The sequence below is a fragment of the Xenopus tropicalis genome, chromosome 2 (assembly GCF_000004195.4).
Source record: "Xenopus tropicalis strain Nigerian chromosome 2, UCB_Xtro_10.0, whole genome shotgun sequence".
Taxonomy (NCBI): Eukaryota; Metazoa; Chordata; class Amphibia; order Anura; family Pipidae; genus Xenopus; species Xenopus tropicalis.
The window spans coordinates 112,708,672-112,728,395 of record NC_030678.2 but is presented as its reverse complement, the minus strand read 5'-3'; the positions used below and the strand labels follow the sequence as shown (position 1 = coordinate 112,728,395).

General features: G+C 40.2%; 1 protein-coding gene and 1 long non-coding RNA gene across 4 annotated transcripts; one reads left to right on the top strand and one right to left on the bottom strand.

Moving 5' to 3' along the window:
• Window positions 1–624: 624 nt before the first annotated feature.
• Window positions 625–13,239, bottom strand: txndc9 (thioredoxin domain containing 9). 2 transcript variants are annotated; one of them, XM_012957275.3, is made up of 5 exons: window positions 13,093–13,239; window positions 9,588–9,788; window positions 6,194–6,312; window positions 4,163–4,417; window positions 625–1,643 (listed from the first exon to the last, which is right to left on the bottom strand). In XM_012957275.3, the coding sequence occupies exons 2-5, from the start codon at window positions 9,774–9,776 to the stop codon at window positions 1,526–1,528; spliced, it is 681 nt and encodes a 226-aa protein (XP_012812729.1). In that variant the 5' UTR covers window positions 9,777–9,788; window positions 13,093–13,239; the 3' UTR covers window positions 625–1,525.
• Window positions 13,204–17,320, top strand: LOC101734081. Of its 2 annotated transcripts, XR_004221350.1 has the most exons (4): window positions 13,204–13,293; window positions 14,425–14,497; window positions 14,900–15,013; window positions 16,739–17,320. It is a non-coding gene; the product is annotated as an uncharacterized LOC101734081 (long non-coding RNA). The 2 variants fall into 2 exon arrangements; XR_208320.4 differs by lacking the exon at window positions 14,425–14,497.
• The last annotated feature ends 2,404 nt before the right edge of the window (window positions 17,321–19,724 follow it).

The following is a 19,724-nucleotide window of genomic DNA, read 5'->3' as shown; positions in this document are numbered from 1 at the left end:
CTAAACTGTTTGCTAAATCTATTACCCTGAAATCAAATATTATTATAATATATATAGCACACCCAAAGAGAGATGCAACAAAAAAAATGGCACTTCAGTCTTTGTCTCGGGTGCAAGGTAAATAGTTTAGATAATGAAAAAAAGACCAGCAACACCGAGTTTTTTGCAAAAAAAAAAAAAAAAAACAGTTGCGTATTAAAAAATGCACGAACAGCCAACATTACGTTTCGGTCCCCATCGGGTCTCCTCTTCCTGCTTCTGTCTTCTGAAAAGCTCAACTTTAACAAAAAAGTCTGCTTTTTCACTCTACTGCGCATGTGCAGGGGCACCAGACCGGGGTACAAGGTAAGCATTGAAGTCACTTGGGGTGCCTAAGTGGGTGCCCTGCCAAAATCCACCCTAATTTGCTCTGACTGCTGCTCAGTACAAATAAGAGAGACAATTTTCTGTTTCACTAAGAGAAATCTAACCTATAGCTCTCAAGCAGTGCTGTACAGCAAGGCATAATCTTAGCAGGAGGGACACAGGATGGAAATCCTTGTTTTAAACTAACAAAAGGCAAGAAAACATGACTACGTATTGTCAGAAGTAGCCAGTTTTCCTTAGGAGACGAATGAAACAATGTTTGATGCAAGAGTTTCAAAGTTTATTTCAGATCTGTTCAGAAAGTAAAATATATTAATATGAAAACAAGTATTACTAAAAATAAAAAATTAACAGTTTTAAATAAGGCTTAGTGAATTGTAATACCGTGACCATCACTCAAGTCAGTCTCTATTTATCTTTACTTCTATTTTTCATCAGTTTTGTTACAAAGGTGGTGCCCTGGCAGCTGCAGTTTCCTATTAAAGGGTGGCACATGCTGCTCAAAAAATATTTTATGAATATATGAAATGGAAAAAAATTCCATTAATCTTCAAAATTCTTCCTATTTCAGTTGAGCTGTCACACAAATATCTGAGATACTTGTATAAAACATTCTTTTTTTCTTTACAAAAGGCTTAGATGTAAAACACGATTGCAGTTAAAATGAAGCACCTAAACTGCTCAAAGACAAAAGTTATCAAACATGTTTAGATAAGCCATTTTATACAAAGAATTTATTTGATTTATGAACAGTTTTACTAAAGAAAAAAAGCATAAACATAACATCCTAATCTAATGCCATTTTTTATTAGACTACACTTGTTAGGCCAGGTTTACACATAACAAACAGCATGTGGCCAATCGCAGTTGCAATTACTTCCTATGGCAAATCCTGAAATATATTAGAAAAGCAACCGAGGTAATTTGAGAAATATTATATCTGTAGTTTTTCATAACACCAATATTGGCCCCTCTTTTCCTGTGTTGTCTTCTGGTTCTAAGAAAACCACGGCAACAGATGCAGCTATTGAGAACTGAATATTAACAGCTAGTGGAAAGGAATAAGTGCAACTTTTCTCACATGGGATTGCTCTCCCATGTAAACCAGGCCTAAGAGCTTCCCAAGAACAAATAAGTGTTTAAACAGCTAACCATGCATCTAATCATCATCAGAATCTGAATCATACTTTTTTCCTCTTATAGTTTTCTTCTCCAGCATTGTAAATTGAGTGCCATATTTTTTCTGGTTTTGAAAAGGTGGCTCCATTAGATTTCCACTACAAAAAATAAGAAAACATATATATATTAGTGTTTTTACATTAAGGGAGGTGACAGACTGAGATATTAGTCATCCCCGCGCCAAATCTTTGTTGCCGCGAGTGACTGATTTCCCCGCAATGCCATCCCACTGGCAAGAATGTAAATCTCCGGTGGGATGGCATACGCATTGCTGCGATTTCCAGAAGTCACCCGAGGTTTCCTAAAGGCAACGTCAGGCGACTTCCAAAAATCGTAGCGAGGCATATGCAATCCCACCAGCAATGTTGAAAGCTCAGCCAATGATAAACAAAACTCCATTTTCATCCTTTTTCATATGACTGTAAGACTGTAAGTGCTATATCATTCAGTTCTAGTTGTGCCTTAGTTCAGAAAATAAACTTTTTTTTTTTCTTAACAGCCAGCATGTGGATAGCCAAATCAGGCAAGATATGCTCATTTGGCAAGGTCACAAAATGAGCAGATGTTAATATGTACAGTGCATATAAGAAGTCTACACACCCCTGGTAAAATGTCAGGTTCCTGTGCTGTACAAAAATGAGACAAAGATAAATCATTTCAGAACTTTTTCCACCTTTAATGTGACCTATAAACTGTACCACCCAATTGAAAAACAAACTGAAATCTTTTAGGTGGAGGGAAGAAAAACAAAAAAACTAAAATAATGTGGTTGCATAAGTGTGCTCACCCTCTTCTAACTGGGGGATGTAGCTGTGTTCAGAATTAAGCAATCACATTCAAATTCATGTTAAATAGGAGTCAGCATACACCTGCCATCATTTAAAGTGCCTCTGATTAACCCCAAATAAAGTTCAGCTGCTCTAGTTGGTCTTTCCTGGCATTTTTTTAGTCGCATCCCACAGCAAAAGCCATCGTCCCCAGAGAGCTTCCAAAGCATCAGAGGGATCTCATTGTTAAAAGATATCAGTAAGGAAAAGGGTACAAAAGCATTTCCAAGGCATTAGATATACCATGGAACACAGTGAAGACAGTCATCATCAAGTGGAGAAAATATGGCACAACACTGACATTACCAACTGACACTGACAATACCAGTCAATATTGGCACAAAACCTTCAAGGCTTCTGCTAGAAAGCTAAACATGAGGAGGAACTTCATCTTTCAGCATGACAAAGACCCAAAGCATACATCCAAATCAACAGAGGAATGGCTTCACCGGAAGAAGATTAAAGTTTTGGAATGGCCCAGCCAGAGCCCAGACCTGAATCCGATTGAAAATCTGTGGGGTGATCTGAAGAGGGCTGTGCCCAGGAGATGCCCTCGCAATCTGACAGATTTGGAGTGTTTCTGCAAAGAGTGGGCAAATCTTGCAAAGTCAAAAAGTGCCATGCTGATAGACTCATACCCAAAAAGACTGAGTGCTGTAATAAAATCAAAAGGTGCTTCAGCAAAGTATTAGTTTAAGGGTGTGCACACTTATGCAACCACATTATTTTATTTTTTAGAAAAAAAAAAGATTTCAGTTTGTTTTTCAATTGAGTGGTACAGTTTATAGGTCACATTAAAGGTGGAAAACGTTCTGAAATTATTTATCTGTGTCTCATTTTTGTACAGCACAGGAACCTGACATTTTGTCAGGGGTGTGTAGACTTTTTATATCCACTGTATGCCCAGATATATGCTGCTCCTTACCTCTGGAACTCTATGCCTGAATCCCTCCGTAGGGAACACTCACCCCCACTCTCTTTAAGACAAAACTCAGCTGTTACCTTCTGGAGCACTAAAACATTATTTTGCCTATTCCTGCGCTTAAGGGCAAATGCCCATACCTAGCGAACTCTTACCTTCCAATTTGTGCCTGTATGTTACCCAACCACTTAGACTGTAAGCTCTACGGGGCAGGGACCTCCTTCCTACTGTGTCTCATACCACATGGCACTTACTCCCTTTGTATTTATACTTATTTATTGTATTTATTAGAACACTTGTCCTGCCTGTGTGTAATTTTGTATATTGTAAGATTGTACAGCCCTACGTACCCTTGTGGCGCATAATAAATATGGAATTATACATACACACAACAAAGATGTTATATTAAATTTGTATCTTAAAAAATGTAAAAAAATGCATACTGGATTTCCTTCTATTTCATTTATAATTTACATATACTGAATAACAGGGCACCAAACATAAGGGTGGCATACACAGGCTGAACCATGTAGTACCTGACCAAATAGCCTGGGGGTAAAACAGAGTGACCATAAAAGGGCATTGCCATTTCTCTATAGTTCCGTTTGAAGGGCAGATTGCTTCACTAATCAGAACAGTAGGAAGTGAAGAGGAGCTGTAACTACCAACATTTTCAGTTAGATAATACTCAGTCCACCAGGACTGCAGGGTCTACCTAAACTGCCCCCAGATGGTAGGGTAGTAGGGTTGAAAACAGCCAAACTGCCTAGCTAAACCTGGGCATTTATAGGCATTGCACCATTGAGGGGGAGATAAAGAACTACTGCAGACTGTAACATACATGTATCCATGGGCAGCTATGCTTTACCTGTAGTTTATAATACCAGCACAACCAAGTCTCCACTCTAATGTCTCTGTCGTAAATTCATCTGTGTTTCCCAGATCTGTGAAGCCAACAATGTAATCTTTAGTCTTGCCATCTTTTACCAGTGCCAGTGTAGGAATGACTTTTATGCGCAGTCTTTCACACAAGAAGGGTGCCTTCTCCACATTTAGCTTTAGAAACTTGGTCTCAACGTGCTTTTTAGCAACCACTGCCAAATGTTTGTCCAGTATTTTACATCTGCTTACAAACACAGAAAGACAAATAATTACATTTGGAGTAAATATTCTTTTGTATAAAAGAAAAGCTTAGTCATATCTTAGAGGTTTAGTTTAACACAATATGGAAAGGTTAACATGTGACTGATATTGGCCACTAGGCAATCCTAAAAATAATGAGAATACTAATAAGAATAATGAAAAAGCACAATCACTGTTTTACTGCAGTAAGTACAATGGCATAATAAAAGGATTGAAATTAGTTTTAACTTGAAGGAGAAGGAAAGGTAAAAACTAAGTAAGCTTTATCAGAAGAAACGCTGCACTGAGCCCTCTATTAAAGGAAAGACAGGATTTGTCTTCTTTTTCGTAAACATGTTGTTCGGGTGTCTGACTCATCTCTCAGAAAACTCCTTAATTCCTGTCGCCAGTGTCTGCACAGTTCTCTCCTCACTCATAAAAATGCTAAGAACTCCCTCCTCCCTTCCTTAGGAATGTGTGATCTGAGCTATAACAGCTAGACTACAAAAGAAAGCTATTTATGGCAGGTGGTGTCTTAAGCATAGGGAGAAAGCTTCTAGGGCTCGTTACTCAGGTATGGCAATGCTTTCTGCAGAATAAATAAATTGTTCTAGGAGGCACTAATGTGGCAAATCTATTGGCAGTAAAATGCTAAAATGATTTTCCTTCTCCTTTAACAAACATGCAACCAGGGGGAAGAGTTAGACAGGAAAAAAACTTGTAATTCTAACTGCACCACTTGTGAAAAAAAGTATAGACTAATGCTGGTCAACTTTTTCACATAATAATTAAAGAAGTCATGGTCAACTGTCCTTGCAGAGAAAATAGAAGTATTTGAGCATGCATATGTTTTACAATACACATTGTGTACTTGCATATACACACTTAATCACCACTGTGGATCAGAATATAAAAATCTACAGATTGTGTAGTGGGTGTTTCTAACAAGTACTGTTCAGTACCTCAGTTGACCCACTACAGTGCACACTTTGCACTGTTTCTAAAAAAAAAAAAGTAAATAAAATTAACTGAACAGCCTGATCCTACTAATTTGGTACAAAGATCTGCTTGATTATTAGATTTATAAATTTCAGCAGGAGAGGAGAACAAAGTTTCTGTCCTAGATGATGCTGCAGTACCACTGGCCACAAACCAAAATATCCATCACCAATAACTGAATGCCAAATAAATGGATCTTTGACCAATTCAGCAAAGCATAGGGAGGCGCAAACTACTCATTCATCATTTATGTGGTCTTTTGGCAGAGAGTTCATCTTTCAGATCATTCGGGTGCCCAGAAAAGGCTTTCAGCTGAGTATCTATTGCATACAAAGCCCAATGCAATCACTGGAAACTGAAATCTGTTTAGGTTTAAAAAGATTCAGTGAAAATTCTGAGTAGGTTAGGGCCGATTTAGACCAATTATTATTATTATTATTAACATTTATTTATAAAGCGCCAACATATTCCGCAGCGCTGTACAATAAGACCAATGTCATACAATATGACTATGTCTGACAATATTTTTTCATTTGGCCAGCTTTAACCTACTAACCCTACTATTCATCTTCCATTCAGACTTCCAAACAGTTTCCTTGCTACCTAGCCACCAGAAAACTGTAAACATACAAAATGGAAAGGTGAGGAAAGTTAACTCAAAAATCATAAAAGACAAAAAAACCTTATATATAAACAAATTGTCATAAAACATTGCTGTGTATGTCATCCTGAAATTTAAGACAGTGTAATAACACATTTACTGAAAATGGGCATTTACCTGAAGGTAGAATCTTTGTAGAAATGGCAGACAACATTTTTACTCTCTTTTACTTCTTGGAAGAATTCTCTTTCACTGGGTATCTCTCGATATTCCCCATGTCCTTTAGATAGCCATTCCTGAATCAAACAAAAAATGAAAAGTTAGGCTAGATTAACAACACTTACCCCTTATTTTTCTCTTAAATAGGGCTCTCTGACTAGCACTTGGTTTTTATGCCTCTAACACCTGCCTCCGACAAGGAATTCAAAAATAACCACCTACTTTAAAGGACGACCATATCCTATAAAAATTATGAATGTACCAGGGAATTATACTCCTCTAGATAATGAAGGATGGCTAAAACAGTTGTGTTCTGACTGATTTATGGAATTCCACAAAAACCCAACAGCGCCGCCCATCTGTTCACTTCCTGCTGGCTGAATTCTCTGGATGAGCTGGGGAGCCGACGGCCCCGTACCCTGCACTGTAGGATTAGAACCAATCAGCAGCTAGGCTAACCATAGGAACTGAAGCTGTCTTTGCTTGTGAGAACAGAGGGCATGTGACCAAGTGCTATGCCAAATCTACTGTGCTTCTGACCAGGATTAAAATAACCACCTGTTAAGAGACCGTCACCCGCTAAAACTCTTCTTTTCAAATCACAGACCAATGATAGATTTATACACATCCAACCATAAGCATAAGGGCACATGTTTACAGATATGCTTGAGCCTCTAAGTTAGGCATAAGTGCAACAGACCGGATACTTTAGCTTCCATATCAGCACTACAAGTCATTACATTTTTTTCCCATTTCCCTCCAATATGTCTAGCCTTGCAAGACCTGGACTGTCACCAGACATAAACAAGATTATAATAAAAGTGCCTTATAACAATTAAAACGAACTGCCAAATGCTTGCTTTGATTAAGTAATTCCAAACGGAATAAAAGGCATTTAAAAATCACAGCTGTCAATAATATACTGCTTGCCCCGCCTCTATGCCTTAGGGTGACAGGTCCCCTTTAAGGCCACTGGGCGCAACATGTTGCTCCTGAGCCACTTTGGTTGGGGATCACTGGCTTTAAAATGTCTCCTAATAACTGTATACCAAGAAACTGCAAGTTTGTGTTTCCTGCCTAGCCCAAATTGTTCATTTTCAATCTTCATGCAGGACACACTGTGTTCCAGGAAACAAATAGGAAAATGCAGTAAACAACATGGTCCCAGCAGCTGAATAATACAACCGAGTGTCCAACCTAATAAGAAGGGAAACAGTCTTAACCACCAATTCACATTTGAAGAAACATTAAGTGGAGTGCCCCCAGTTGGATAACTGTCACTGAAACAAGCTGCAAAACTAAACCTTAGGAAGACAAGTACATATAATTGGGCTTTATACTCCTAAGTACACAGGTCTGTAGCAGAGTGAAGGGCTATAAGATGACCAGCCGGGCCCTAGATTTTAAACCTTGTCAGTCAGTTTGTCTTGGAATGACTGCCTGTGTGATCTATGCTCTCTCTTTCCATATCAAACTAACCAGACAAGTTTTTTTTTTCCCAAAGGTGTTTATTTATTCATTTGTAACATAAAACAACATAAAACATTGACATTGGTTCTACAAGCGTGTTCTTTTCATGCCAGGATATAAGCAGTACATTGGTTTAGATAATCAATAATGTTCTACTCGAGTGTTCAGATTCCTGTTGAAGAAGGGGAGGATTTGGGATTACCAGTGGAGGTTCAAATTCCCAGGGAGGACCATGTGGCATTATTCCATGGCTTCAACCCATGTTCCCCATACCTTGTCATACTTTTGAGGACATCCTCTTGCTATGTAGTTGAGTTGTATCAGTGGCAGAAGGGCTTTAAGTAGATTGAGCCAGCTGGCAATTGTTGGGGGAGAGTGTGCCATCCATTGAAAGAGGATAGTTTTCCTGGCATAAAACAGTAATGTTCTATAGAGGATGCGCAATGCTGATTTGGGAGTAATGTCATCCACAATGCCTTGGGATTGAGTATTTTAGGTAGGGATGTTGTGTTTTGGATATGGTTTAGGACCTGGTTCCAAAAGTGATGTATTTGTGGGCAAGACCACATTAAGTGAAAGTAGTTGGCCTCTGGTGCACATTTAGGGCACTGAGACGAGTTGCGGATTCCCATACGATATAGTCGTAACAGGGTCAGATGGAGCCTGTGTATGATTTTGAACTGGATTAACCTGTCTCTTGTAGAGATCAGATAGTCATAGGCCCTGTCTGTCGCTTCCTCCCAATCTTCACTGTCCAGCTCTGGTATGTCTTGGCAGCAGGCTTTTTGAGCTGTGAGAAAGGGAGATTGGAGGGTGGAGAGGAGCAGGGAGTATAGTGTGGTGATCAGCTTTTTGGAGGAGGGGTTTCAGAGGGTAGTTTCAAGCTTAGTGAGCACAAAGGGAACTATGGTTCTTTGGAATTGGTGTCGGAAGGCCTGTTGGAGTTGTAAGTATGAGAGCCAGGGTAACAGCTCTCCTGTGTCTGTATGTCTAATCTGGTTTCTAGGTAACAGGGCACCAGCATTGGTCACATCTCCCAGTGTACGTATGCCCCAGTGAGGCCACACTCGGTATGGGGTAATTTGTTGGAAATTGGGTAAGTAGGAGTTTCCCCACAATGGCAGGCCCGGGGATAGGATTGGAGATTTCAGTTTGTATAAGTTTAGTGTCGTTTGCCATGCTTTGTAGGGTGTCAGGATGACTGGGTGATTGGTTTGGATATCTGATTATTAACGAAATGGGATATATTTTAATGACATTGGGGTTGGTAAGATCAGGAGAGAACCACCATTGTACATAGTAAACCTGTGCAGCTAGGAAGTAAAATTGCCAGTGTGGAAGGCCTAGGCCGCCTTCTGTAATTGGTGCTCTAAGCTTGGCTTTCCCAATTGATTTTCAAACCGGAGAAGTACCCAAAATGTTTCAGTATGCGTAAAACTGACTGTAGTGAGGCACCAGGGGAGTCAAAATACAATAAGACATCGTCAGCATATAAGGATATACATTCCTCCACAGCCCCTAATTTGAGACCTGTTATGGCTGGATAGAGAGAATTCTGGGGATAAATGTCTGTTTACATTGACTCTTGCTGTTGGTGAACCAGCCAAGTTTTAACCCTGACAAGAGGTTTCTGAATCTGCTGTATTTTTGTGCTATACTGCTAATGAAAGCTGCTTTTCCTTTCAAACTGTATGGTGAAGAAAAAAACTGCATTTAAATTCTGCATACTGCTGCTGTCTGCAAGAAAATACTTTTTTTATAAAGGACATTTAGTGTCCTGACATACTTGCTCTGCCAGTACTTACCACAAGGTCCAATAAAATAAACAGTGGAGTTGTATTATATAGTATTATTTAGAATTAGTTGTATTATAGAGACTTACTTGTTTTTGCTGCTGTGCCTTCTTCAGAGCTTCAAGTCTTCTTTCTTTCAGACGATCCATTTCATCTTCATCTATTTTGTCAAGTTTCTCCAGTTCAGCATCTAACTGCTCCTCCATTATTTTGGCAGTCTGAAGAAGCTGATTCTCCATGACTTTTGCAAATATATCTACAGATGTGTCAGCTGCCATTTTAGTATAGGTCTGAACTGCCAATAAGGAAAAAAAGGTATGGTTGAGTGGACACATATACAATATATCTGGCTGCTGCTGTTCCGTGCTGTGACACATATAAATACATTATAGCATATACTCTGTACTAGGGAAGGCAACCTTCACAATTACAGTTCAAGCATTTAAAATGGTTTTAAATTATAATTACAAAAACAGAGAGCATGATAGTTACCTCAAAAAGGTAACAGGAACAATAGTACCCTGTTTGAGAATTATAAATACTGTAAAGTATTGGCAGCAAAGTTTAAAAATGGGTGCGAATAAAGATGAGGCCTAGGTGACGTCAATGTATCAGTATCACCTTTGGAAAACTATTCTTCAGATCATCCAACAGCTGCAAAAGCTCCAAACCTAGTACACAGCACATATATTCACCATGCAGTTCTTCAGCTGTTGTTGACTACAACTCCCAGAATACCAGCCCTTAAAGCTTTCAGTTGATGAGGGCTACATCCCCACAAAAATGAAATATTGGGCTGTACTTACCTGCCCTCTTCTCTCTGTATATCACAGGCAAGTTATGATATCCCTAAGGTCTGGTATGTCTAATAAAGGAGCATCCTGATCACCCAGGCAGCTAAAAAGCAACTATAAGTCCATGGAGCAGCAGAAATCCAAAGGCAAATAGCACTTCTACAAAGAAGGGCAACACTAAATACCCTATAATGACTTCCATGATCTTAAGAATTGGTGCAAGAGACATGTTAAACAGTGCAAAAAAAACTGAGCATGCAGGTTTAGGAAAGACATGGTCTCTGCTAAGCTGCCTGAGCAAAATCCTGACATAGAGATGATCTGCAAGTAATCTATGGAGCTGCATCCAAGATGCTAATGGACTTTGAGACTACTAAAAAAGTGATATCAAGTGACTATCAATGCCTTTACTTGAAAGTGAGTAAAGCAAAAGTACAAATTAATCTGTTCTGTGTCGGAAAGACTCTTAAAGGAGACATATTGAGTAAAAAAAAAGCAAGAAAATGTCAGTGCATTATACACAAATATAAAAGTAATGTGTTTTAAAAAGTTATGTTTTGAGCTGAATTAATTAAAATTTCTCACAAAACCCTACTAGTCCCACTCATCCCTTCCTGTAGCTGTGCAGGGGAACTAGCAGCATACTGCACTGTAGGCAGGGCTGGATTTAACTTGGCGGCGCCCCGAGGCCGCCCCGCCCCCTCCACGAGTGCGCATGCGCAATCGTGCGGCCCCCTCTCCCCCTCCACGAGTGCGCATGCGCAATCGTGCGGCCCCCTCTCCCCCCGAGTGCGCATGCGCAATCGCACATTTAAACTCCCATACGGAGCAGTGGGGAGAGGTCCCGACTGCTCCGTATGGGAGCAAAATTTAAAAATTCTGTTGCGGCGGCATCCCGCCCCTAAACTTGTGCCGCCCTAGGCCCGGGCCTTTGTGGCCTTTCCACAAATCCGGGCCTGACTGTAGGATAGGAACCAATCAGCAGTTAGACTGACCTAATAGGGAACTGAAGCCTTTCTTTGTTAGTGTGACTGCAAGGCCATCACTGGCTATCCCTCTCCTACTGTGCTTCTTGCCCGGGGCCATTAGGACATGCCCATCGCTTTCAAACACAGAGAAGGACTGTAGCAGATCTATAGAGAGCTCCAATAAAGGGGCCATTTTTAAACATAATGATAATTTTTAGCCAAGAGTGAAACCAGCACCATATAATATTTATTAATGCCCACAAGATTGAGGAGGGGAGTTTCAATAAAAGGCACCAAGATTGCCTACGAGCAGTAACCCATAGCAACCAAGCAAGCATCTTATTGGTTGCCATGGGTTACTGCTCTTGGGCAGACAGTGCCTTTTATTACAAATTATTGGGTCACTGTTCAATTTAAAGGAGAAGGAAAGGTAAAAATTAAGTATGTTTTATCAGAAAGGTCTATGTAAATACAGCCATAAGCATTCACAGAAATGCTGCACCGAGTCCTCTGTCAAAAGATTTGTTCTGTTTTTTTTTTTCCTGTGCCAGACACGCAGCTCTCTGATCTCTCCTCTCTGCTGCTCCCCCCTCCCTCAAGAATGCCAAGAACTCACTCCCCCCCTTAGGATGTGGATCTGACCCAATCAGCAGGAAGCTGACTCAGTCTTACAAACAGAGCATAAACACCGGTCTTGGTGCAGGAGCAAGGCATTATGGGAACTTTCTTTACAGAGCTCAGCAGTTTTTTTTCCTATGAGGCTTCTGATCAACAGGGGAAATATGGGGAGACTTAAGAGCGCTATTGAGGCAACTGAAGGTATGCCTGCAGCTTGAGATTAACACTTTATTAGCCTTTCCTTCTCCTTTAACTGTCATTATAATTTATCTCTGTGTGTTATTTTTTTTAAAGGACCATGCGAGGCATATCCCTGGAACCCAGAGGCACTATTCAATTCTGCTATAAATATCCATGTTAATTCCAATGATGTGTAATCCTATATAATGCAGAGGTGTAATATATAATATTCTGTGTGGTCATAACTGCTATAAACAAAAATTTGCCTGAAACTTCTAATTCCAACAATGTGACCTATTGCTTTACCCCTATCATCACACAACATAGAAAAAAAAAAAAGCTTAATTCAAGGCACAACTCAGGCTGAGCACCAAAGGTCTTTACACATGATCTTTAATCCAAAACTCAGTGGAAAGTAAGCAGACATCTGTAAAACTCCAGCTAGAGAGACTGCATTGATGGCAGTCAGTGCCACCTGTATTTATTAGAATTTTCTCAGCTCAGTGATTCTACTAATTACTAACAGAAAGATCTCGGCGTCGCTTTAAAATGGCCACATTTGTGACTAAGCTTGGCTACTCTGCCAGTTATTTCAGACCCACTGTATGGTTTGTAGGCAATGAGACGCAGGTAGTCAGCTGGCGATGATGTTTCTATGTGCGCCATAACCGAGCTGGGGGAACCCTGCTGAAATGCATTGTGTTAAACTGCATCCAAGGGGTGCGGCCCTTAGCAACAGCCGTTGTATTATACAATTTGCCCGGAAAACAACCGAAAATGGCCTTCATTTTTTATACACAGGAAGAGATGATTTAATAAGCACTCGCATACGGCTATTACATGTAAATGCCGGCATAAAGCTGCTGTAGAAGCTGTTGAGCCCCAAAACAAGCCTCACCCTATAGATGCACAAACGGCGGCGTGACGCCTGGAAGCAGCAATTACAAAGGCAAGCGCTACTGCCCCTATTAAAGCAAAATGCATTATCAACAACTGAGCGTTTGAAGAGCCAGCCGCAGCGCACACTTCCTCACCTCTACCAATAAACGCAACTGCTTGCCCCCTCGCTTCTCTTTAGCTGCCGGATGACGGTTCTGGTTACAGACGCTAACAAGCGTCTTCTTCCGGTCCCATAGACCGTGGCCCTCCCTGCTGTCAATCAATCCTGACGTCACAGTACCATGTGACCCTGGAGAGCAGCGGAAGGGAAATCCCGTTACACAGCTCAAGTGGAAGTGAGAGATGGTGATAGGGAGCTGGATCATACAAGGGGGGAGCTGGAGAGGACACTGGAAGGGAGCTGAATGATGCAAGGGGGGAGGGAGCTGAATGATGCAAGGGGGGAGGGAGCTGGATGATGCTAAGGAGGGAGTTGGGGGGAGCTGAATGATGCAAGGGGGGGGCTGTGAAGGAGCTGGATAATGCTATGAGGGGGGCTGAATGATGCAAGGGGGAGCTGGGAAGGAGCTGGATGATGCTATGAGGGGAGCTGAATGATGCAAGGGGGGGCTGTGAAGGAGCTGGATGATGCAAGGGGGAGCTGGGAAGGAGCTGGATGATGCAAGGGGGAGCTGGGAAGGAGCTGGATGATGCAAGGGGAGGCTGTGAAGGAGCTGGATGATGCAAGGGGGAGCTGGGAAGGAGCTGGATGATGCTATGAGGGGAGCTGAATGATGCAAGGGGGGGCTGTGAAGGAGCTGGATGATGCAAGGGGGAGCTGGGAAGGAGCTGGATGATGCAAGGGGGAGCTGGGAAGGAGCTGGATGATGCTATGAGGGGAGCTGAATGATGCAAGGGGGGGCTGTGAAGGAGCTGGATGATGCTATGAGGGGAGCTGAATGATGCAAGGGGGGGCTGTGAAGGAGCTGGATGATGCAAGGGGGAGCTGGGAAGGAGCTGGATGATGCAAGGGGAGGCTGTGAAGGAGCTGGATGATGCAAGGGGGAGCTGGGAAGGAGCTGGATGATGCTATGAGGGGAGCTGAATGATGCAAGGGGGAGCTGGGAAGGAGCTGGATGATGCTATGAGGGGAGCTGAATGATGCAAGGGGGGGCTGCGAAGGAGCTGGATGATACAAGGGGGAGCTGGGAAGGAGCTGGATGATGCTATGAGGGGAGCTGAATGATGCAAGGGGGAGCTGGGAAGGAGCTGGATCATGCAAGGGGGGAGCTGGATAATGCAAGGGGGGAGCTGGGGGATACTGGGGATACTCCCTGGGAGGGAGCTGGATGATGCAAGGGTGGAGCTGAATGATGCTAAGGGGGGAGCTGGAGGATACTGGGGATGACATTTGGAGGGAGCTGCAGGGGGGCAAACGTAGTTGCTGGTCATGTTAGTTACACTAAAAATTGCAAATGTCGTTATAGCAATAATACTAGTACAGGCATTGGACACCTTATCCAGAAACCCGTTATCCACACAGTTCAGAATAACATAAAGGTAATTTCCCATAGATTCCAATTGAATCAAATAAATCATATTTTTAAAAATGTTTTCCTTTTTCTCTAATAATAAAACAGTACATTGTACTTGATCCCAACTAAGATAGTATTAATCCTTATTGAAGCCAAAACAATCCTTTGATGTTTAAGTACTGCTTAAATAATTTTTTTTAGTAGACTTGTTTGGACATCCAAATTATGGAAAGACCCCTTATCTGCAAAACCCCATGTCCTGCGCATTCTGGATAACAGGTTCCATACCTATATATACTTATGCCTGAAAATTATTCACAGGCTTAATTAAAAAGTTATTGCTTAGTAAGTGCTTTATATGTAAAGTCAAAATAACCATTTTATGAAATCTTTTTGATTATAATATAATTTTCATATTTAACTTTAGTAATTTTTGAAAAAAGAACTTTATTGTGAATGGTTTCTGAAAGGCATGGCAGGCTCTCAAGCAGACTTTGACACTGACTCAGAGGCATGGAACAGCTTAACTAAGGAAGAGAGGGTAATCATTTTTAAATTTAATATGCCTCAAGACTTGGACATTGTAGTACCTTTTAAAAATCATTTCCCTTGTGTTTTTTAAAATAATTTTTATGTTTGCAAAATATAAACTAAAAGGACCATGCTTTTTCAAAGCCTACTGAAACAATAAAAGTGATTTTTCGTTTTCTAACTTTTTATTTCAGATATGTTTCATGACACTAACTAATTTCAACCTTTGATACGTGTTGATGGAGAAAAATTTCTCTAAATAAATCTGTACCTAGCTGCTCAGATTTTAGAAATATAAAAATCAAATTGCCTGAACATAACAAAACTTTTTAAAACAAGAATTTTTTTTAAAAACGCGCTACCGATCCACATATAATTGGATTTAGACCATTGGTTTATCTGTATCAAAGGATTGAATTTTAGTATATTCTGTTACAAGGAGACTTGTAAGTCATCACTGATACAAAAGATCCAAACATAATATCACAACCTTGATTGATGTTCTGACACTACAGATGCTTTATCTGGTTTCTCTACATTTGCTAGATTTCTGGGCAAAGTGTCTGACTGTGTGGTGAAGAACTGAGACCCACATTTCCCTCAGCAGTTCTTCTGACAGTTACGAACACACACCAGAAGTGTCTAATTATTGCCTCAACCCAAAGGCCTAAATCCTTGCATTGCTTACGTTTGCTAATTTTTTTTCTGAGGTTTTTAGCATAATGCCAAATGTCTAGTTGATGATTTATTGAGTATTTGTCACTTGCCAAGGTTTTTTTTATACTGGGGTGCTTGTCCGTTGCAACTACACACACATCAATACCTTCTTGTATGATTCTGTCAAGGCATCTTTGAAATGCTAAGTTTTCCATGGCATTGGAGGAAGATGTTTCACTGCGCTGCACTATTTCAAAGTCCACGATTTTATTAGTGGCAAGATCAATGAAGCTATAGGTGCAATATTTTGCAGAGAAACCGGGGCTATCGCACTGGCCGTCACCAGCAAGTGCGATAGGGTGGTTTCCAATGTTCTCTCTTATTAGCTTACATTCTTTTTCCCAGAAATGATGAAAACTTTGGAATAAAACTTTCGTTGATAACGAAAAAAAGGTTCTTTGGGAAATCTGTTGCACCCCTAAAACATCAAATAATTAATGAATCTTGTTAATGTTGCACCCGGTGAATAGAACTGCAGCAGATAATAATATGTTTATGGTGTTGTAATTATTTATTTTCGGCTGACTTTCAAACAATTTGAAACGATGGCCAACAGCACAATATCCAGTGACAGTCATATATGATGATGTCATTTTTCGAAAGCAGGTCACAAGGCAGTGACATGTTTCAGAAGCCTGACATTGGACTTTATAAAATAAGCTATCCAAGCATGTTTCAAACACAATAAATTTACGGTCTTCAATGGAGGATTTTTCTATATCGGGTACCTTGGATTCTAAAGTAGAATTAATGTCATCTTAGAAATGTGTTCCAGCGTGTCTTTTCCTACAATGAAATCTGAATCGTTCAGGTCATAAAGATTGGAAATGTCACTGACAAATAGGTCATCTGTATCCAGATTTTCACTATTTAGTGAATTGTCATGTTCTAACTGACACGGGATTTGTGGATTTAATAGGCGTTACAGTGGTTGGTATCGATGCATGCTTGTCTATGTATATGTGACTTTTAATGGGAGTTGACTGGAAAAAAGTATAAGTGTGATCCTTTCTTACAGCTTCCGACTCTGCCTGTGTCCACTGAAATTCAGGGACTGTGTTGCCTGGTCTGCACAAACATTATCAGTTTGAGTGGATGCCTCAATTAGGATTTTTTTTTACTTATTACTACGTTTACGTTTGGAAGGCCCGGATACAGGCTGATGAGTTTCAGTTCCAGATGACTCTTCCAATGAACAAGTTGAAGAACTATAACTATGCCTCTGAAATGAGTCATGTCCAAACAATGTTGAAACTGCAGAAGGAAGAAGGACCTTTTTATCACCTTTAATGATATAACTGTCATCTGTAAAGTGTTTAGAACAGATCCTATAGTTATCATTTTTTTTGGTTTGCAGTATTTTCTGGGACAAAACTTCAATGTCCTCAGTTGAATATTGTTGCATTTTCATAAGCCATTCTTTAATCCTAGAAATGTTTTTCGGAAAAACATGAAGAATCACGTTTTCCTTTATTTTTTTTCTACCGGTCCAGCTATGGCACTCTTTAACTAAGCAGGAAGGCATTATTTTGGTTTTGAGTCCTGAAAAAAGAGAAGAATTTGTTTTCAGTGAATGCAAATAAAATTTTATTTGAAACTATTACAACATCTAATAAATCTAATAGTGTCTTCCAATATAGATAATCTTCCTATTATGAATGTATGCATGTATGTATGTATGTATGTATATCTTAATGTATAAAGTGCATATACGGTTTGCCTGCATTCTTTATGCGGGTTTGCTCTTATGGCAAGGGCATATACGGCAGATTATCAATCATATGGGGCAGATTGTCAGCCAGAAGATAAGAGCAAGACTTGCCATTTTTTTTGCAGATATTGCCTGCAATGCTTCTGGGTACAACTCACTGTAGGAGCTGCTGCTTATTATTTAACTTGATGAAAATTAAGCCATGTTGATAGAAAAAAAAACATTTATTATTTGACTCCTACAAAAAAAATGAAGACCAACTGCATCATACAAAAAGAGCTTGTTCATCTTTAAATTTAATTTCAGTTAATATATATTTAGTCTGCCATATTTGTGCAGAAGTAGGCTGTTGGCATTATATGGTTTAAACTAACAGGCTTAAAAGGGACTGGTACTGTGGCACTATACTATGGGGTAACATGCAACATTGATTGGCAGAAGGAATGGCTTGTCAGTGTATTATAAAATATAGTAGTAGTATAGTTGAAATATACCAGTAATACCATTATACCAGCATACTAGTTGTATAGTAGTATTATACCAGTATAGTATGGCTCTAGTGGTATAGTAGTATTATACCAGTGTAGTGTGGCTCTCGTGGTATAGTAATATAATACCAGTATAGTAGTATTATACCATTATAGTATGGCTCTCGTGTTATAGAAGTATTATACCAGTATAGTATGGCTCTTGTGGTATAGTAGTATTATACCAGTATAGTATGGCTCTCTTGGTATAGTAGTATTATACCAGTATAGTATGGCTCTCTTGGTATAGTAGTATTATACCAGTATAGTATGGCTCTTGTGGTATAGTAGTATAATACCAGTATAGTAGTATTATACCATTATAGTATGGCTCTCGTGTTATAGAAGTATTATACCAGTATAGTAGTATTATACCAGTATAGTTTGGCTCTAGTGGTATGGTAGTATTATACCTGTATAATCTGGCTCTAGTGGTATAGTAGTATTATACCAGTATAGGGGATTATTTCAGGCACTCGAAATCTGAGCTCTGTGCACCAATTTAATTATGAATTATTTTTTCACAATTGTATCTCTGTATAGATTTGTCAGAATCATAATCCACTTAAAACACAATTTTGGATATTGCAATAATTTCACTATAATTTTCCATTTAATAATATCCGAGGCAATTTGATGTACATTAAAACTGGTGTGTGTACAAAGAAGGGGTTATTCTGTTCTCTATAACTTAAAGGAGAAGGAAAGGCTAAGTCACTTGGGGGTGCCAAAATGTTAGGCACCCCCAAGTGACTTTAATCGCTTACCTTTTACCCCGGGCTGGTGCCCCTGTTCGGAGAGAACACCACCAGCCCGGGGTAGCTGCAGCGCTTCCTGCTTCGCTTGCGCGCATGCGCTATAGAGTGAAAAAGACGAACTTTAAAAGACAAGTTGGCTTTTCACTCTAATGCGCATGCGCTAGTCCCGGGAATTTGCCGGCAAAACGAAGAAGGAAGGAGGAAGCGCTCGCTGCAGGTACCCCAGGCTGGTGCTGTGCTCTCCTAACAGGGGCACCAGCCCGGGGTAAAAGGTAAGCGATTTAAGTCACTTGGGGGTGCCTAACATTTTGGCACCCCCAAGTGACTTAGCCTTTCCTTTTCCTTTAAATGGAGTCTAGTTAAATCGCCCGTTGCACAGGAGTCAATCTATTCATTTAATGGAATGACCCATTACAACTTTGATCAAACCTCCAACTAAAGGTTCTGCAGAGTGCAGGCTTATTTACTAGTGCAAGTGTAGTGTGTATAGTTTCATTTTGTCACTTACTCAGACACAAAACTGTAGTGCACAGTCGTGCTGCAAACATTTGATGTCTGGTGTGGAGACCTTGACAGGACTAAGAAAGGGATTTGGGATGTTGGGTTTAGGTTCTTACCTACATCTTTTGAGCCTAGAACTTGTAAAGTAATATAAATCACAGGCGCACTCTGCTGCTACAAAACAACTTAAACTTTTATTCAATATATATGTATCACTTTTCATGTCAGTTAAATCTTATCGGAAGAACCAGGCTGACTTGCTGGCCTTATTCAGCACATATTTCTCAGCTGTAATGAAGGATGCTGAGGTCAGCATGTCTAGTTAAAGGGGATGACCAAGATGTAACTGAGGAATGGTACAGCCCAGAGACCCCACACGTCTCCTCACAGGAAGGCACATTGAAAAGTGTCAAAATAATAGAACACCCTATATTAGCAGTGCTTTAGCATTTGATCATTGTATTCCTTTATTCATGCTGTTACAGCGCTTCAATGACCGAATCAAAC